We start from the raw sequence: 16,900 nt of genomic DNA, 5'->3' as shown, positions 1-16,900 counted from the left end.
TTAGATACAGCGGCTCAGCACAGTATCACACATGATCAGCTTGGATACAGCAACTCAGCACAGTATCACACATGATCAGCTTAGATACAGCAGCTCAGCACAGTATCACACATGATCAGCTTGGATATAGCAGCTCAGCACAGTATCACACATGATCAGCTTAGATACAGCGGCTCAGCACAGTATCACACATGATCAGCTTGTATATAGCAGCTCAGCACAGTATCACACATGATCAGCTTAGATACAGCGGCTCAGCACAGTATCACACATGATCAGCTTGGATACAGCAGCTCAGCAGACATTATAAGACATGATTGGCTTAGATACAGTGGCTCAGTACGGTATCACACATGATCCGCTTAGATACAGCGGCTCAGCACAGTATCACACATGATCAGCTTGGATACAGCGGCTCAGCAGACATTATAAGACATGATTGGCTTAGATACAGCGGCTCAGCACAGTATCACACATGATCAGCTTGGATACAGCGGCTCAGCAGACATTATAAGACATGATTGGCTTAGACACAGCGGCTCAGCACAGTATCACACATGAAAGGCTTAGATACAGAGGCTCAGCAGACATTATAAGACATGATTGGCTTAGATACAGCGGCTTAGCACAGTATCACACATGATAGGCTTAGATACAGTGGTTCAGAAGACAGTATCACACATTCTAGTCTTATATACAGATGCTTAGCAGACAATATCGCACATGCTAGGCTTAGATACATACCTCGGTAGACAGTATAACATATGATTGGCTTAGATTGATACCTCAGTAGACAGTATTGCACATGCTAGGCTTAGATACACACCTCAGTAGACAGTATCACATGTTAGGCTTAGATACACAGTATGACGCATGATCGGCTTAGATATAGCAGCTCAGCAGGAAGTATCACACATGAGAAGACTACATACAGCTCTGAAGCAGATATTATCACACTTGACAGGATTAGATATAGGGGCACAGCAGACTGTATCGTATAGCATGGGTTTAGATACAGCGGCTCAACAGACAGTATCACATATAATAGGTTTAGATACAGCAGACAGTATCAAACGGGATAGGCTTAGATACACAGCTTAGCAGACAGTATCACACATGCAGGGCTTAGATACACAGCTCAGCAGACAGTATCACACATGCAGGGCTTAGATACACAGCTCAGCAGACAGTATCACACATGCAGGGCTTAGATACACAGCTGAGATGCGTGTACCTTGGGGTCTGGGGCCGGTGAACGCGGTCTTATTGTTCGGCTGCCGCCCGGGTAGATTGCGGGGAATGGTCTCAGCTCCGCAAACATGTCAGGAGATGAGCGGCGGCAGGAAGAGGGGGCTCCGCACGTGTCTCCCCCCGGACAATACCGGTATTCAGGGCCGCACAATACTCACTCAGCCGTGCAGACGGATCCGCGCCGCGATGACGGCCACAGAGAACCGCGCTGTGTAAATAAACTCCAACTGCCGAACACTGGAGGGCGCCGCACCGGGGGTCATAGGTCACATGTACAGTCCGGAATTACAGGAAGGTGACTGCACATATATATACAGCACAGACACACACTGTATACATAATATATATGAGGATGATGGGAGTGATACATTGTATGTGATAGGAGATTAGATTGTGATCTCCTGGGGTCAGGGATGATGGGAGTGATACATTGTATGATAGGAGATTAGATTGTGAGCTCCTGGGGTCAGGGATGATGGGAGTGATACATTGTATGATAGGAGATTAGATTGTGAGCTCCTGGGGTCAGGGATGATGGGAGTGATACATTGTATGTGATAGGAGATTAGATTGTGAGCTCCTGGGGTGAGGGATGATGGGAGTGATACATTGTATGATAGGAGATTAGATTGTGAGCTCCTGGGGTCAGGGATGATGGGAGTTATACATTGTATGATAGGAGATTAGATTGTGAGCTCCTGGGGTCAGGGATGATGGGAGTGATACATTGTATGATAGGAGATTAGATTGTGAGCTCCTGGGGTCAGGGATGATGGGAGTGATACATTGTATGTGATAGGAGATTAGATTGTGATCTCCTGGGGTCAGGGATGATGGGAGTGATACATTGTATGTGATAGGAGATTAGATTGTGATCTCCTGGGGTCAGGGATGATGGGAGTGATACATTGTATAATAGGAGATTAGATTGTGATCTCCTGGGGTCAGGGATGATGGGAGTGATACATTGTATGTGATAGGAGATTAGATTGTGATCTCCTGGGGTCAGGGATGATGGGAGTGATACATTGTATGATAGGAGATTAGATTGTGATCTCCTGGGGTCAGGGATGATGGGAGTGATACATTGTATGATAGGAGATTAGATTGTGAGCTCCTGGGGTCAGGGATGATGGGAGTGATACATTGTATGATAGGAGATTAGATTGTGATCTCCTGGGGTCAGGGATGATGGGGGTGATACATTGTATGATAGGAGATTAGATTGTGAGCTCCTGGGGTCAGAGATGATGGGAGTGATACATTGTATGATAGGAGATTAGATTGTGATCTCCTGGGGTCAGGGATGATGGGAGTGATACATTGTATGATAGGAGATTAGATTGTGATCTCCTGGGGTCAGGGATGATGGGAGTGATACATTGTATGATACGAGATTAGATTGTGAGCTCCTGGGGTCAGGGATGATGGGAGTGATACATTGTATGATAGGAGATTAGATTGTGATCTCCTGGGGTCAGGGATGATGGGAGTGATACATTGTATGATAGGAGATTAGATTGTGATCTCCTGGGGTCAGGGATGATGGGAGTGATACATTGTATGATAGGAGATTAGATTGTGATCTCCTGGGGTCAGGGATGATGGGAGTGATACATTGTATGTGATAGATTAGATTGTGATCTCCTGGGGTCAGGGATGATGGGAGTGATACATTGTATGTGATAGGAAATTAGATTGTGATCTCCTGGGGTCAGGGATGATGGGAGTGATACATTGTATGACAGGAGATTAGATTGTGATCTCCTGTGGTCAGGGATGATGGGAGTGATACATTGTATGATAGGAGATTAGATTGTGATCTCCTGGGGTCGGGGATGATGGGAGTGATACATTGTATGATAGGAGATTAGATTGTGATCTCCTGGGGTCAGGGATGATGGGAGTGATACATTGTATGATAGGAGATTAGATTGTGATCTCCTGGGGTCAGGGATGATGGGGGTGATACATTGTATATGATAGGAGATTAGATTGTGAGCTCCTGGAGTCAGGGATGATGGGAGTGATACATTGTATGATAGGAGATTAGATTGTGAGCTCCTGGGGTCAGGGATGATGGGAGTGATACATTGTATGTGATAGGAGATTAGATTGTGATCTCCTGGGGTCAGGGATGATGAGGGTGATACATTGTGATCTCCTGGGGTCAGGGATGATGGGGGTGATACATGAAGGGGTTACTTACAGGACCTCTGTGTCGGGGGGCAGCGGAGGCAGGGTGGAGCGGTTCCTGCAGGTGACGCAGTAGTTCGATTCCTTCTCACACCTGCAGTTTTCGGGGCAGTCGGTGGCAGAGACGTCCTCCAGGAGGAAGAGGAACAGGAGGATCAGAGACGGATCGTGCAGCATTTCTGCCAATCACATCAGTATAATGACGGCTCTTCACTCCTGCAGAACAGAATCCCATAGATTGTCAGCTCTGTGGGTCAGACCCCGGGCCCTGCACTGCCCACCGCCTGCAGGAATCATCATGTCTTCTCTAGTGCTGAACCTACAAGGCGTCCAGACGAACCTGACACTGTATGTGGCTGTATGTCCAGAGTGTATCACACATCATAGGATTAGATACACAGCTCAGCCAAGGGCTGTACAGGAATGCTGGGAGTTGTAGTTTTGCAACAGCTGGAGACACAGTATTTAGAAAACACTGATCTAGTCCTATGCTGTGATACTGTGCTGAGCAGTGTATCTAATCCTATGATGTGATACTGTGCTGAGCTGTGTATCTAATCCTATGATGTGTGATACTGTCTGCTGAGCTGTGTATCTAATTCTATGATGTGTGATACTGTCTGCTGAGCTGTGTATCTAATCCTATGATGTGTGATACTGTCTGCTGAGCTGTGTATCTAATCCTATGATGTGTGATACTGTCTGCTGAGCTATGTATCTAATCCTATGATGTGTGATACTGTCTGCTGAGCTGTGTATCTAATCCTATTCTGTGATACTGTGCTGAGCTGTGTATCTAATCCTATGCTGTGATACTGTCAGCTGAGCTGTGTATCTAATCCTATGATGTGATACTGTCTGCTGAGCTGTGTATCTAATCCTATGCTGTGATACTTTACTGAGCTATGTAACTAATCCTATGCTGTGATACTGTGCTGAGCTGTGTATCTAATCCTATGATGTGTGATACTGTCAGCTGAGCTGTGTATCTAATCCTATGATGTGTGATACTGTCTGCTGAGCTGTGTATCTAATCCTATGATGTGTGATACTGTCAGCTGAGCTGTGTATCTAATCCTATGATGTGTGATACTGTCTGCTGAGCTGTGTATCTAATCCTATGCTGTGATACTGTCTGCTGAGCTGTGTATCTAATCCTATAATGTGTGATACTTTATGTTGAGCTGTGTATCTAGTCCTATGATGTGTGATACTGTCTGCTGAGCGGTGTATCTAATCCTATGATGTGTGATACTGTCTTCTGAGCTGTGTATCTAATCCTATGATGTGTGATGCTGTCTGTTGAGCTGTGTATCTAATCCTATGATGTGTGATATGGTCTGTTGATCTGTGTATCTAATCCCATGCTGTGATACTGTCTGCTGAGCTGTGTATCTAATCCTATGCTGTGATACTGTTTGCTGAGCCGTGTATCTAGTTCTATGATGTGTGATACTGTCTTCAGACCTGTGTATCTAATCCTATGCTGTGATACTGTCTACTGAGCTGTGTATCTAATCCTGTGCTGTGATACTGTCTGCTGAGCTGTGTATCTAATCCTATGATGTGTGATACTGTCTGCTGAGCTGTATATCTAGTCCTATGATGTGATACTGTCTGTTGCGCTGTGTATCTAATCCTATGATGTGTGATATTGTCTGTGGAGCTGTGTATCTAATCCTATGATGTGATAATGTCTGCTGAGTGGTGTATCTAATCCTATCATGTGTGATACTGTCTGCTGAGCTGTGTATCTAATCCTATGATGTGATACTGTCTGCTGAGCGGTGTATCTAGTTCTATGATGTGTGATACTGTCTGCTGAGCTGTGTATCTAATCCTATGATGTGTGATACTGTCTGCTGAGCTGTGTATCTAATCCTATGATGTGTGATACTGTCTGCTGAGCTGTGTATCTAATCCTATGATGTGTGATACTGTCTGCAGAGCAGTATATCTAATCCTATGATGTGTGATACTGTCTGCTGAGCTGTGTATCTAATCCTATGATGTGTGATACTGTCTGCAGAGCAGTATATCTAATCCTATGATTAGATGTGTGGTATATAGTGTGTGGTGTATAGTGTGAAGTGTGCGGTATGTAGTGTATGGTGTACAGTGTGTAGTGTATGGTGTACAGTGTGCGGTGTGTAGTGTATGGTGTGTAGTGTATGGTGTACAGTGTGCGGTGTGTAGTGTATGGTGTGTAGTGTATGGTGTACAGTGTGCGGTGTGTAGTGTGCGGTGTGTAGTGTACGGTGTATAGTGTACGGTGTGTAGTGTATGGTGTATAGTGTGCGGTGCAGTGTGCGGTGTGTAGTGTACGGTGTATAGTGTGCGGTGTGTAGTGTATGGTGTACAGTGTGCGGTGTGTAGTGTACGGTGTATAGTGTGCGGTGTGTAGTGTATGGTGTACAGTGTGCGGTGTGTAGTGTATGGTGTACAGTGTACGGTGTGTAGTGTATGGTGTATAGTGTGCGGTGCAGTGTGCGGTGTGTAGTGTATGGTGTATAGTGTGCGGTGTGTAGTGTATGGTGTACAGTGTGCGGTGTGTAGTGTATGGTGTACAGTGTGCGGTGTGTAGTGTACGGTGTACAGTGTGCGGTGTGTAGTGTATGGTGTACAGTGTGCGGTGTGTAGTGTACGGTGTACAGTGTGCGGTGTGTAGTGTATGGTGTATAGTGTGTGGTGCAGTGTGCGGTATGTAGTGTACGGTGTATAGTGTGCGGTGTGTAGTGTATGGTGTACAGTGTGTGGTGTATGGTGTACAGTGTGCGGTGTGTAGTGTACGGTGTACAGTGTACAGTGTGTAGTGTACGGTGTATAGTGTACGGTGTGTAGTGTATGGTGTACAGTGTGCGGTGTGTAGTGTATGGTGTACAGTGTGCGGTGTGTAGTGTATGGTGTACAGTGTGCGGTGTGTAGTGTATGGTGTACAGTGTGCGGTGTGTAGTGTATGGTGTACAGTGTGCGGTGTGTAGTGTGCGGTGTGTAGTGTATGGTGTACAGTGTGCGGTGTGTAGTGTATGGTGTACAGTGTGCGGTGTGTAGTGTGCGGTGTGTAGTGTATGGTGTACAGTGTGCGGTGTGTAGTGTATGGTGTACAGTGTGCGGTGCATGGTGTACAGTGTGCGGTGTGTAGTGTGCGGTGTGTAGTGTATGGTGTACAGTGTGCGGTGTGTAGTGTGCGGTGTGTAGTGTACGGTGTATAGTGTACGGTGTATAGTGTACGGTGCAGTGTGCGGTGTGTAGTGTACGGTGTATAGTGTACGGTGTGTAGTGTACAGTGTGCGGCGTGTAGTGTATGGTGTGTAGTGTATGGTGTGTAGTGTACGGTGTATAGTGTACGGTGTATAGTGTACGGTGCAGTGTGCGGTGTGTAGTGTACGGTGTATAGTGTACGGTGTGTAGTGTACAGTGTGCGGTGTGTAGTGTATGGTGTGTAGTGTATGGTGTACAGTGTGCGGTTTGTAGTGTATGGTGTACAGTGTGCGGTGTGTAGTGTATGGTGTACAGTGTGCGGTGTGTAGTGTATGGTGTACAGTGTGCGGTTTGTAGTGTGCGGTGTGTAGTGTATGGTGTACAGTGTGCGGTTTGTAGTGTATGGTGTACAGTGTGCGGTGTGTAGTGTATGGTGTACAGTGTGCGGTGTGTAGTGTATGATGTACAGTGTGCGGTGTGTAGTGTGCGGTGTGTAGTGTATGGTGTACAGTGTGCGGTGTGTAGTGTGCGGTGTGTAGTGTATGGTGTACAGTGTGCGGTGTGTAGTGTACAGTGTACGGTGTAGTGTGCGGTGTGTAGTGTACGGTGTAGTGTGCGGTGTGTAGTGTGCGGTGTATAGAGTACGGTGTGTAGTGTATGGTGTACAGTGTGCGGTGTGTAGTGTATGGTGTACAGTGTGCGGTGTGTAGTGTACGGTGTAGTGTGCGGTGTATAGTGTATGGTGTGTAGTGTATGGTGTACAGTGTGCGGTGTGTAGTGTGCGGTGTGTAGTGTATGGTGTACAGTGTGCGGTGTGTAGTGTACAGTGTACGGTGTAGTGTGCGGTGTGTAGTGTGCGGTGTATAGAGTACGGTGTGTAGTGTATGGTGTACAGTGTGCGGTGTGTAGTGTATGGTGTACAGTGTGCGGTGTGTAGTGTACGATGTAGTGTGCGGTGTATAGTGTATGGTGTGTAGTGTATGGTGTACAGTGTGCGGTGTGTAGTGTATGGTGTACAGTGTGCGGTGCAGTGTGCGGTGTGTAGTGTATGATGTACAGTGTGCGGTGTGTAGTGTGCGGTGTGTAGTGTATGGTGTACAGTGTGCGGTGTGTAGTGTATGGTGTACAGTGTGCGGTGTGTAGTGTGCGGTGTGTAGTGTATGGTGTACAGTGTGCGGTGTGTAGTGTGCGGTGTGTAGTGTATGGTGTACAGTGTGCGGTGTGTAGTGTACAGTGTACGGTGTAGTGTGCGGTGTGTAGTGTGCGGTGTATAGAGTACGGTGTGTAGTGTATGGTGTACAGTGTGCGGTGTGTAGTGTATGGTGTACAGTGTGCGGTGTGTAGTGTACGGTGTAGTGTGCGGTGTATAGTGTATGGTGTGTAGTGTATGGTGTACAGTGTGCGGTGTGTAGTGTATGGTGTACAGTGTGCGGTGCAGTGTGCGGTGTGTAGTGTATGGTGTACAGTGTGCGGTGTGTAGTGTGCGGTGTGTAGTGTATGGTGTGCAGTGTGTAGTGTATGGTGTGTAGTGTATGGTGTGTAGTGTGCGGTTTGTAGTGTATGGTGTACAGTGTGCGGTGCATGGTGTACAGTGTGCGGTGTGTAGTGTATGGTGTGTAGTGTATGGTGTGTAGTGTGCGGTGTGTAGTGTTTGGTGTACAGTGTGCGGTGCAGTGTGCGGTGTGTAGTGTATGGTGTACAGTGTGCGGTGTGTAGTGTATGGTGTGTAGTGTGCGGTTTGTAGTGTATGGTGTACAGTGTGCGGTGTGTATATACGGTGTACAGTGTGCGGTGTGTATATACAGTGTACAGTGTGTGGTGTGTAGTATACAGTGTGCAGTGTGCGGTGTGTATATAAGGTGTACAGTGTGTGGTGTGTATATACGGTGTGCGGTGCAGTGTGCGGTGTGTATATACGGTGTGCGGTGCAGTGTGTAGTGTGCGGTGTGTATATACGGTGTGCGGTGTGTATATACGGTGTGCGGTGTGTATATACGGTGTGCGGTGTGTATATACGGTGTACAGTGTGCGGTGTGTAGTATACGGTGTACAGTGTGTGTATATATGGTGTGCGGTGTGTAGTGTGCGGTGTGTATAAACGGTGTGCGGTGCAGTGTGTGGTGTGTAGTATACAGTGTGCAGTGTGCGGTGTGTATATAAGGTGTACAGTGTGTGGTGTGTATATACGGTGTGCGGTGCAGTGTGCGGTGTGTATATACGGTGTGCGGTGCAGTGTGCGGTGTGTAGTGTGCGGTGCAGTGTGCAGTGCAGTGTGCGGTGTGTATATACGGTGTACAGTGTGCGGTGTGTAGTATACGGTGTGCGGTGCAGTGTGTATATATGGTGTGCGGTGTGTAGTGTGCGGTGTGTATAAACGGTGTGCGGTGCAGTGTGTGGTGTGTATATACGGTGTACAGTGTGCGGTGCAGTGTATGGTGTGTAGTATACAGTGTGCAGTGTGCGGTGTGTATATACGGTGTACAGTGTGCGGTGTGTATATACGGTGTGCGGTGTGTATATACGGTGTACAGTGTGCGGTGTGTATATACGGTGTACAGTGTGCGGTGTGTAGTATACAGTGTGCAGTGCGGTGTGTATATACAGTGTGCGGTGTGTATATACGGTGTACAGTGTGCGGTGTGTAGTATACAGTGTGCAGTGCGGTGTGTATATACGGTGTGCGGTGTGTATATACGGTGTACAGTGTGCGGTGTGTATATACGGTGTACAGTGTGCGGTGTGTATATACGGTGTACAGTGTGCGGTGTGTATATACGGTGTACAGTGTGTGGTGTGTATATACGGTGTGTAGTGTGCGGTGTGTATATACGGTGTACAGTGTGCGGTGTGTATATACGGTGTACAGTGTGCGGTGTGTATATACGGTGTACAGTGTGCGGTGTGTATATACGGTGTACAGTGTGCGGTGTGTATATACGGTGTACAGTGTGCGGTGTGTATATACGGTGTGTAGTGTGCGGTGTGTAGTGTGTAGTGTGCGGTGTGTATATACGGTGTACAGTGTGCGGTGTGTATATACGGTGTACAGTGTGCGGTGTGTATATACGGTGTACAGTGTGCGGTGTGTAGTATACAGTGTGCAGTGCAGTGTGTATATACGGTGTGCGGTGTGTATATACAGTGTGCGGTGTGTATATACGGTGTACAGTGTGCAGTGTGTATATACAGTGTGCGGTGTGTAGTATACAGTGTGCAGTGCGGTGTGTATATACGGTGTGCGGTGTGTATATATAGTGTACAGTGTGCGGTGTGTAGTGTACAGTGTGTGGTGTGTATATACAGTGTACAGTGTGCGGTGTGTATATACGGTGTGTAGTGTGCAGTGTGTATATACAGTGTGCAGTGTGCGGTGTGTATATACGGTGTACAGTGTGCAGTGTGTATATACGGTGTACAGTGTGCGGTGTGTATATACGGTGTACAGTGTGCAGTGTGTATATACAGTGTGCAGTGTGCGGTGTGTAGTATACAGTGTGCAGTGCGGTGTGTATATACGGTGTGCGGTGTGTATATACAGTGTACAGTGTGCGGTGTGTAGTGTACAGTGTGTGGTGTGTATATACAGTGTACAGTGTGCGGTGTGTATATACGGTGTGTAGTGTGTGGTGTGTATATACAGTGTGCAGTGTGCGGTGTGTATATACGGTGTGTAGTGTGCGGTGCAGTGTGTGGTGTGTATTTACAGTGTGCGGTGTGTAGTATACAGTGTGCAGTGCGGTGTGTATATACGGTGTGCGGTGTGTATATACAGTGTACAGTGTGCGGTGTGTAGTATACAGTGTGTGGTGTGTATATACGCTGTACAGTGTGCAGTGTGTATATACGGTGTGCGGTGTATATATACAGTGTACAGTGTGCGGTGTGTAGTGTACAGTGTGTATATACGGTGTGCGGTGTGTATATACAGTGTACAGTGTGCGGTGTGTAGTGTGCAGTGTGTATATACGGTGTGCGGTGTGTATATACAGTGTACAGTGTGCGGTGTGTAGTGTACAGTGTGCAGTGTGTATATACGGTGTACAGTGTGCGGTGTGTAGTGTACAGTGTGTGGTGTGTATATACGCTGTACAGTGTGCAGTGTGTATATACGGTGTACAGTGTGCGGTGTGTAGTGTACAGTGTGTGGTGTGTATATACGCTGTACAGTGTGCAGTGTGTATATACGGTGTGCGGTGTGTATATACAGTGTACAGTGTAAGGTGTGTAGTGTACAGTGTGCGGTGTGTATATACGCTGTACAGTGTGCGGTGTGTATATACGGTGTACAGTGTGCGGTGTGTAGTGTACAGTGTGCGGTGTGTAGTGTACAGTGTGCGGTGTGTATATACGCTGTACAGTGTGCAGTGTGTATATACGGTGTGCGGTGTGTATATACAGTGTACAGTGTGAGGTGTGTAGTGTGCGGTGTGTATATACGCTGTACAGTGTGCGGTGTGTATATACGGTGTGTAGTATACAGTGTGCAGTGCGGTATGTATATACGGTGTGCAGTGTGTATATACGCTGTACAGTGTGCGGTGTGTATATACGGTGTGTAGTATACAGTGTGCAGTGCGGTATGTATATACGGTGTGCAGTGTGTATATACGGTGTACAGTGTGCGGTGTGTATATACGTGTGTAGTATACAGTGTGCAGTGCGGTATGTATATACGGTGTGCAGTGTGTATATACGGTGTACAGTGTGCGGTGTGTATATACGGTGTGTAGTATACAGTGTGCAGTGCGGTATGTATATACGGTGTGCAGTGTGTATATACGGTGTGTAGTGTGCGGTGTGTAGTATACAGTGTGCAGTGCGGTGTGTGTATACGGTGTAGTGTGCTGTGTGTAGTATACGGTGTGCGGTGTGTATATACAGTGTACAGTGTGCAGTGTGTATATACGGTGTACAGTGTGCGGTGTGTATATACGGTGTGTAGTATACAGTGTGCAGTGCGGTGTGTATATACGGTGTGCGGTGTGTATATACAGTGTGCAGTGTGCGGTGTGTATATACAGTGTGCAGTGTGCGGTGTGTATATACGCTGTACAGTGTGCGGTGTGTATATACAGTGTGCAGTGTGCGGTGTGTATATACGCTGTACAGTGTGCGGTGTGTATATACGGTGTGTAGTATACAGTGTGCAGTGCGGTATGTATATACAGTGTGCAGTGTGTATATACGGTGTACAGTGGCCCCTATAATGAAGATCCCATCTGCCAGCCCACCAGGACACTACTCTGCACACAGAAGGAATCCTCTGACCCTCCGTCCCTTTCCCCTATGGAGCGGCTGCTGTTGGCGGACACTCACCTGTATGCGCTCTGCTCCTGGTGTCCGGCTCTGCAGCAGTGAGCTCGGGGGTCTCTGCTGTCCCGGGGGGTGCGATGCTCTGCCAGCTCCGGGGTCTTGTGCTGTCTCAGCCTCTCTGCAGCTTCTTCAGGTTTCATTGCGCTCCTCAAGTGCTGCTTCAAAACTCAAGTTGCGTTTTACAGACAAACACTCAGCGCCCCCTGTGCTGCCCGCGGGGAGGGGGTCCGGACCAGCCAAATGTGAGTCCTCCAAGTATACGGGAGCCCGGGACAGCAGCGCCACCTCCTGGTGGAATCACTAACTACACACATCGCCTTTTTATTGCTGCAGTAACCGGACACTTGGTTCTTACTGTAACATTTCAGGGGAAAGAAGAATTTTATTTATAGACACTAAGGGGTTAAAAATTACAAAACTGATGAAACGTAATAATCGTATAAATCAGGGACCACAACATGTGACCCTCCAGATCCGAGAACTGAAGGTTGGGACTGAGATACTAATAGGACTATGAGGATATAGATGGGACTGAGATTATAATAATAGGACTATGAGGATAATGATGGGACTGAGATACTAATAGGACTATGAGGATAATGATGGGACTGAGATTATAATAATAGGACTATGAGGATAATGATGGGACTGAGATACTAATAGGACTATGAGGATAATGATGGGACTGAGATACTAATAGGACTATGAGGATAATGATGGGACTGAGATACTAATAGGACTATGAGGATAATGATGGGACTGAGATGATAATAATAGGACTATGAGGATAATGATGGGACTGAGATACTAATAGGACTATGAGGATAATGATGGGACTGAGATACTAATAGGACTATGAGGATAATGATGGGACTGAGATACTAATAGGACTATGAGGATAATGATGGGACTGAGATACTAATAGGACTATGAGGATAATGATGGGACTGAGATGATAATAATAGGACTATGAGGATAATGATGGGACTGAGATACTAATAGGACTATGAGGATAATGATGGGACTGAGATTATAATAATAGGACTATGAGAATATAGATGGGACTGAGATACTAATAGGACTATGAGAATATATATGGGACTGAGATGATAATAATAGGACTATGAGGATATAGATGGGACTGAGATTATAATAATATGACTATGAGGATAATGATGGGACTGAGATTATAATAATAGGACTATGAGAATATAGATGGGACTGAGATAATAATAGGACTATGAGGATATAGATGGGACTGAGATGATAATAATAGGACTATGAGGATATAGATGGGACTGAGATTATAATAATAGGACTATGAGGATATAGATGGGACTGAGATGATAATAATAGGACTATGAGGATATAGATGGGACTGAGATGATAATAATAGGACTATGAGGATATAGATGGGACTGAGATGATAATAATAGGACTATGAGGATAATGATGGGACTGAGATGATAATAATAGGACTATGAGAATATAGATGGGACTGAGATATTAATAGGACTATGAGGATATAGATGGGACTGAGATATTAATAGGACTATGAGGATATAGATGGGACTGAGATGATAATAATAGGACTATGAGGATATAGATGGGACTGAGATGATATTAATAGGACTATGAGGATATAGATGGGACTGAGATGATAATAATAGGACTATGAGGATAATGATGGGACTGAGATGATAATAATAGGACTATGAGGATAATGATGGGACTGAGATGATAATAATAGGACTATGAGGATATAGATGGGACTGAGATTATAATAATAGGACTATGAGGATAATGATGGGACTGAGATACTAATAGGACTATGAGGATAATGATGGGACTGAGATGATAATAATAGGACTATGAGGATAATGATGGGACTGAGATACTAATAGGACTATGAGGATAATGATGGGACTGAGATGATAATAATAGGACTATGAGGATATAGATGGGACTGAGATGATAATAATAGGACTATGAGGATAATGATGGGACTGAGATGATAATAATAGGACTATGAGGATATAGATGGGACTGAGATTATAATAATAGGACTATGAGGATAATGATGGGACTGAGATACTAATAGGACTATGAGGATACTGATGGGACTGAGATGATAATAATAGGACTATGAGGATAATGATGGGACTGAGATACTAATAGGACTATGAGGATAATGATGGGACTGAGATGATAATAATAGGACTATGAGGATATAGATGGGACTGAGATTATAATAATAGGACTATGAGGATAATGATGGGACTGAGATGATAATAATAGGACTATGAGGATAATTATGGGACTGAGATGATAATAGGATTATGAGGATACTGATGGGACTGAGATGATAATAGGACTATGAGGATAATGATGGGACTGAGATTATAATAATAGGACTATGAGGATAATGATGGGACTGAGATACTAATAGGACTATGAGGATATAGATGGGACTGAGATGATAATAATAGGACTATGAGGATGATAGGACTGAGATGATAATAATAGGACTATAAGGATATAGATGGGACTGAGATGATAATAATAGGACTATGAGGATATAGATGGGACTGAGATGATAATAATAGGACTATGAGGATACTGATGGGACTGAGATACTAATAGGACTATGAGGATACTGATGGGACTGAGATACTAATAGGACTATGAGGATACTGATGGGACTGAGATGATAATAATAGGACTATGAGGATACTGATGGGACTGAGATACTAATAGGACTATGAGGATACTGATGGGACTGAGATGATAATAATAGGACTATGAGGATACTGATGGGACTGATATGATAATAATAGGACTATGAGGATACTGATGGGACTGAGATACTAATAGGACTATGAGGATACTGATGGGACTGAGATGATAATAATAGGACTATGAGGATACTGATGGGACTGATATGATAATAATAGGACTATGAGGATACTGATGGGACTGATTTGATAATAATAGGACTATGAGAATGATGGGACTGAGATGATAATAATAGGACTATGAGGATACTGATGGGACTGAGATGATAATAATAGGACTATGAGAATATAGATGGGACAGATGATAATAATAGGACTATGAGGATAAGGATGGGACTGAGATGATAATAATAGGACTATGAGGATAAGGATGGGACAGATGATAATAATAGGACTATGAGGACACTGATGGGACAGAGATGATAATAATAGGACTATAAGGATACTGATGGGACTGAGATGATAATAATAGGACTATGAGGATACTGATGGGACTGAGATGATAATAATAGGACTATGAGGATGATAGGACTGATATAATAATAATAGGACGATTAGGATACTGTTGGGACTGAGATGATAATAATAGGACTATTAGGATATAGATGGGACTGAGATGATAATAATAGGACTATGGGGACACTGATGGGACTGAGTTGATAATAATACGACTATGAGGATATAGACGGAACTGAGACGATAATAGTAGGACTATGAGGATAATTATGGGACAGATGATAATAATAGGACTATGAGGATATAGATGGGACTGGGATCATAATAATAGGACTATGAGGATACTGATGGGACTGAGATGATAATAATAGGACTATGAGGATAATAATGGGACAGAGATGATAATAATAGGACTATGGGGATATAGATGGGACTGAGATTATAATAATAGGACTATGAGGATATAGATGGGACTGGGATCATAATAATAGGACAATGAGGATACTGAGGGGACTGAGATCATAATAATAGGACTACGAGGATAATAATGGGACAGAGATGATAATAATAGGACTATAAGGATACTGATGGGACTGAGATGATAATAATAGGACTATGAGGATACTGATGGGACTGAGATTATAATAATAGGACTATGAGGATATAGATGGGACTGAGATCATAATAATAGGACTACGAGGATAATAATGGGACAGAGATGATAATAATAGGACTATGAGGATACTGATGGGACTGAGATGATAATAATAGGACTATGAGGATACTGATGGGACTGAGATGATAATAATAGGACTATAAGGATATAGATGGGACTGAGATTATAATAATAGGACTATGAGGATATAGATGGGACTGAGATCATAATAATAGGACTACGAGGATAATAATGGGACAGAGATGATAATAATAGGACTATGAGGATACTGATGGGACTGAGATGATAATAATAGGACTATGAGGATACTGATGGGACTGAGATTATAATAATAGGACTATAAGGATATAGATGGGACTGAGATGATAATAATAGGACTATGAGGATATAGATGGGACTAAGATCATAATAATAGGACTATGAGGATACTGATTGGACTGAGATAATAATAATAGGACTATGAGGATACTGATGGGACTGAGATGATAATAATAGGACTATGAGGATACTGATGGGACTGAGATAATAATAATAGGACTATGAGGATATAGATGGGACTGAGATGATAATAATAGGACTATGAGGATAATGATGGGACTGAGATGATAATAATAGGACTATGAGACTATAGATGGGACTGAGATGATAATAATTGGACTATGAGGATAATAATGGGACTGAGATGATAATAATAGGACTATGAGGATAATGATGGGACTGAGATGATAATAATAGGACTATGAGACTATAGATGGGACTGAGATGATAATAATTGGACTATGAGGATGATGGGACTGATATAATAGTAGGACTATGAGGATATAGATGGGACTGAGATTATTATAATAGGACTATGATGATATAGATGGGACTGAGATAATAATAATAGGACTATGAGGATATAGATGGGACTGAGATGATAATAATAGGACTATGAGGATATAGATGGGACTGAGATGATAATAATAGGACTATGAGAATATAGATGGGACTGAGATTATAATAATAGGAC

General features: G+C 44.2%; 1 protein-coding gene across 2 annotated transcripts in view; it reads right to left on the bottom strand.

Moving 5' to 3' along the window:
* The window catches only part of TSHR (thyroid stimulating hormone receptor), a 55,078-nt gene that overhangs the window by 37,907 nt on the left and 271 nt on the right, over positions 1 to 16,900 (bottom strand). The window contains exons 2-3 of one of the 2 annotated variants that reach the window (XM_056546712.1): positions 11,965 to 12,315; positions 3,461 to 3,663 (exon numbers count right to left, since the gene is read on the bottom strand). In XM_056546712.1, the coding sequence (XP_056402687.1) occupies positions 3,461 to 3,624 (164 nt within the window). In that variant the 5' untranslated portion in view covers positions 3,625 to 3,663; positions 11,965 to 12,315. Of the gene's footprint in view, positions 1 to 1,234; positions 1,349 to 3,460; positions 3,664 to 11,964; positions 12,316 to 16,900 lie in introns of those variants that run through there. The other variant, XM_056546713.1, reaches the window with a different exon arrangement.

The sequence above is a fragment of the Hyla sarda genome, chromosome 11, assembly GCF_029499605.1.
Source record: "Hyla sarda isolate aHylSar1 chromosome 11, aHylSar1.hap1, whole genome shotgun sequence".
NCBI classification, from domain to species: Eukaryota; Metazoa; Chordata; class Amphibia; order Anura; family Hylidae; genus Hyla; species Hyla sarda.
Note: the sequence above shows the minus strand (reverse complement) of the source record. Positions and strands in the feature narration are given on the sequence as shown.